The sequence below is a fragment of the Papaver somniferum genome, chromosome 9 (genome assembly GCF_003573695.1).
Source record: "Papaver somniferum cultivar HN1 chromosome 9, ASM357369v1, whole genome shotgun sequence".
Classification (NCBI taxonomy): domain Eukaryota; kingdom Viridiplantae; phylum Streptophyta; class Magnoliopsida; order Ranunculales; family Papaveraceae; genus Papaver; species Papaver somniferum.
Genome location: NC_039366.1, coordinates 171,185,439 through 171,188,737, shown reverse-complemented (window position 1 = coordinate 171,188,737; position 3,299 = coordinate 171,185,439). Strand labels below are relative to the sequence as shown.

General features: G+C 38.3%; 1 protein-coding gene across 1 annotated transcript; it reads left to right on the top strand.

Annotated features, from left to right (window-relative positions):
* Positions 1-1,742: 1,742 nt before the first annotated feature.
* Positions 1,743-2,690, top strand: LOC113312864. Its single transcript, XM_026561598.1, has one exon. The coding sequence runs from the start codon at positions 1,743-1,745 to the stop codon at positions 2,688-2,690; it is 948 nt and encodes a 315-aa protein (XP_026417383.1).
* The last annotated feature ends 609 nt before the right edge of the window (positions 2,691-3,299 follow it).

Genomic DNA, 3,299 nt, shown 5'->3' with positions numbered 1-3,299 from the left:
TCTTGTAGGATTAAACCTAATAGCACGTTGGATTAGGTTGTTCACTAAGTGGTATTCATATATTCATCGTTATGGAATATGATGACATAAGGAATTTATCGGAGTATGCTCTCGATGGGGTACTTTAGGACTATTGATAATGAATGATTGAGTGACAACACCAGTTATTAGTCGAAGTGCATGTATTATGATTGATGATGAACCCTTAATCAGTCAACTTATTGATTCTCTTTGTTCATTCTTTGCTATTATTACTAGTTTAATTATTTTAGACCTAAATCAAAAATCCCCTCAGGTTACTTAAGTTTTGAATTACGAATAACAACCCATATCTCCTTGTGGAACGAATCTATTCTTATAACTATACTATTATTTATAATTGTGAAGTGAAAGAACTTAAATTATTTTTGCGTCTGCTGACAATCGACCAAATTTTGGCGCTGCTGCCGGGGAGGCATAACGGATTGTTATTTTGTTTTCGATTTCTTATTTTTAGTTTTTGAGAATCTTGTTTCAGGTACCTGATCTATGGCACCCAAGCGTTGGGATTACCAAAGGTGCGGAATTTCAACTCGCAGAGGAACAATACTATAAGAACCTCGAAATTCACAACAAGAAGAGATGGTTGGCGAAACGAACAACCAAAACACTGGTAACCAGGGAAGCCATGGAGATGGCGGCGCTCCACCACCCCACCTCCCAAGAAGACACTCAAAGATCTGACATTCCCATCGTTTAACGAACAAAAGTTGTGTGTCAACTTGGAAGATTCAATTGAGCTCAAATTTAAGTTGATTCATTGGTTACCTAAGTTCAAAGAGCTTTCAGGAGACGATCCGAATCGTCATTTACAACTGTTTCAACATAGGTTGACAAGTTTGAAGCCAACTGGAACTGATCAAGGAAGAGCTTTACTGACAGCTTTCCCATTCTCTTTGATTGATGTTGTAGAAGAATGGTTTTATTGTCTTCCACCTGGAAGTATCACAACATGGAATAAGATGCAGAGAGTATTTTTAGAAAAGTACTTTCCCGCCTCTAAAGCAGCAACTATTCGTAAAGCAATTAGTGGGATTGAACAAATTACTGGTGAGACTCTTTACGACTACTAGGAACGGTACAAGAAGTTGTTGGCGAGCTTCCCACATCATCAAATATCTGAGCAACTCATAGTGCAGTATTTTTAGGATGGTTTGCTCCAATCCGAGAGAAATCTTATTGATACAGTTAGTGATGGTGCCTTGACAAACAAAACCATTGACGAAGCGACGGAATTGATCGAGAATATGGCTGCAAACACGCAGAAATTCAACACAAGAGGTATTTCAATGAGTCGAAAGGTTAATGAGTTTACTTCTTCACCACACTTAGAACATAAGATTGGTAATATGGAGAAGATGATGCAACAAATGGTTGCAGTAATCATTCCCTCGTATGAGGAAGAAGCTGAACAAGTGAATGTTATTTTCCCAAATTAGCAAAGGCAACGGTATGATCCTTATTCCAATACTTATAATCCAGGGTGGAGAGATCATCCCAATTTCAGCTATGCGAATAAGCAAGCAGCAGCTCCAGGGTCAATTTTAATCGCCCTAGCAGTTTCCAACAACAAGCACAACCAGCGCAGAACTCAGAATCATCAGAGATGCTTGCTATGATGAAGAATATAACCACAATGGTGCAAAAAAAATCAGCAAACGACTGATGGTGCAATCAAGGAGTTACAGACACAAATGAGCACCATGGAAGGTAGATTGAACCTTTTGGAAACGCAGAATAGTAGGAAACTCCCTTCTCAACCTATTAATCCTAGAGAAACTGTTAATGTTGTGACATTGAGAAGTAGTACACGAACTGTGCAACCAGAAGATGCTGAGAAAAGCAAAGATCCCAAGGGGCCGGTTTTGGAGAAAGAGATTACTGACTCTTCCAAAATCGATGAGGTACCTAAAACAAACTCTAAACCTCTTGTTTCAGCTTATGTTCCTCCTTTACCTTTTCCTCGCAGGTTCGATAATGCTAAAAAGGTGGAACAAGACAAGGAGATTTTAGATATTTTCAAAAAGATTCATGTGAATATCCCGCTGATAGATGCAATTAGGCAGGTTCCTAAGTATGCAAAAGTTTTGAAAGACCTATGCACCAAGAAGAAACGATTAACCGGTAATGAGGTGATGAGTGTGGGGGAAAAAGTTTCTGCTATCCTCCAAAAGAAACTTCCACCTAAATGCAAGGATCCCGGTAGTTTCGATATACCTGTTGTGATCGGCAATAAAAGGTTTGGAAAAGCTATGCTTGATTTAGGAGCATCGATTAATGTTATGCCCGCATCTATTTATGAGTCTTTGAATTTGGGTCCTTTGAAAGAAACCCATATTGTTCTTGAACTATCTGATCGTACTAATGTTTACCCTAGAGGTATTATCAAAGATGTGCTTGTGCAGGTGAATCAACTCGTATTTCCAGCTGATTTCTGTGTACTGGAAATGGATAGCGGGTCTGATGCATCTATACCGCTGTTATTGGGGAGGTCTTTCATGAAAACGGCCAAACCCGTTATAGATCTTAACAAAGGAACGCTCACTATGAAATTTGATGATGAAAAGATTCGCTTCGATATTTTTGGAGCAATGCGGTATCCTAGCGATATTCATTCAGATGTTCATGCTAATGTCTTAGACGCATGCTAAGGAGTAGACAAAGAGTCTACAGTCGGGCTGTTGACGTTAAACCAAGCGCTAATGGGAGGCAACCCATAGGTATTGTATCTTAATACCTTTTTATTTTCAGCTTTTATTATTTTGATATCCTATTTGCATTTTCATGTTTAATTTCGTAGAGTCCGGAATCTATTTTGAAGAAAATTTTGACGAACCCCTTTTCGTCAGAAAATTTCAGACTACACGTATATCAGTCCAGAGATCATAACTGTCAGACCATTTATCGAAACACTGTTCCCTTTCAACATTTTGTGGAAAAGATGTAGGAGAACAACTTTTGTGAAGTGGTGTTTATCCAAATTCCTTACCAATTTATACAATTTTCGTATTTTATCTGCTGCTACGTCAGAATTCAGAATTTTCAGTGTTGTACATTGAGGACAATGTGAAGTTTAAGTGTGGGGGAGTATTTTGCATATAGAGTTTTTAGATTTTTTCCTAGATTTTTCAGAATTTTGTATGTTTTTGCATAAAACCTCCAACTTGTAGAGATTTTAGAGTCACTAGCATGCTTCTGGGTATGTTTACATAGGGAATTCTGACCGACATAACTGAACTTGGAAGTGTTAGGGAACTAAG

Excerpts from the sequence above, each read along its gene's own strand:
- LOC113312864 (XM_026561598.1), top strand. The coding sequence starts at position 1,743 with ATGGAAGGTAGATTGAACCTTTTGGAAACGCAGAATAGTAGGAAACTC.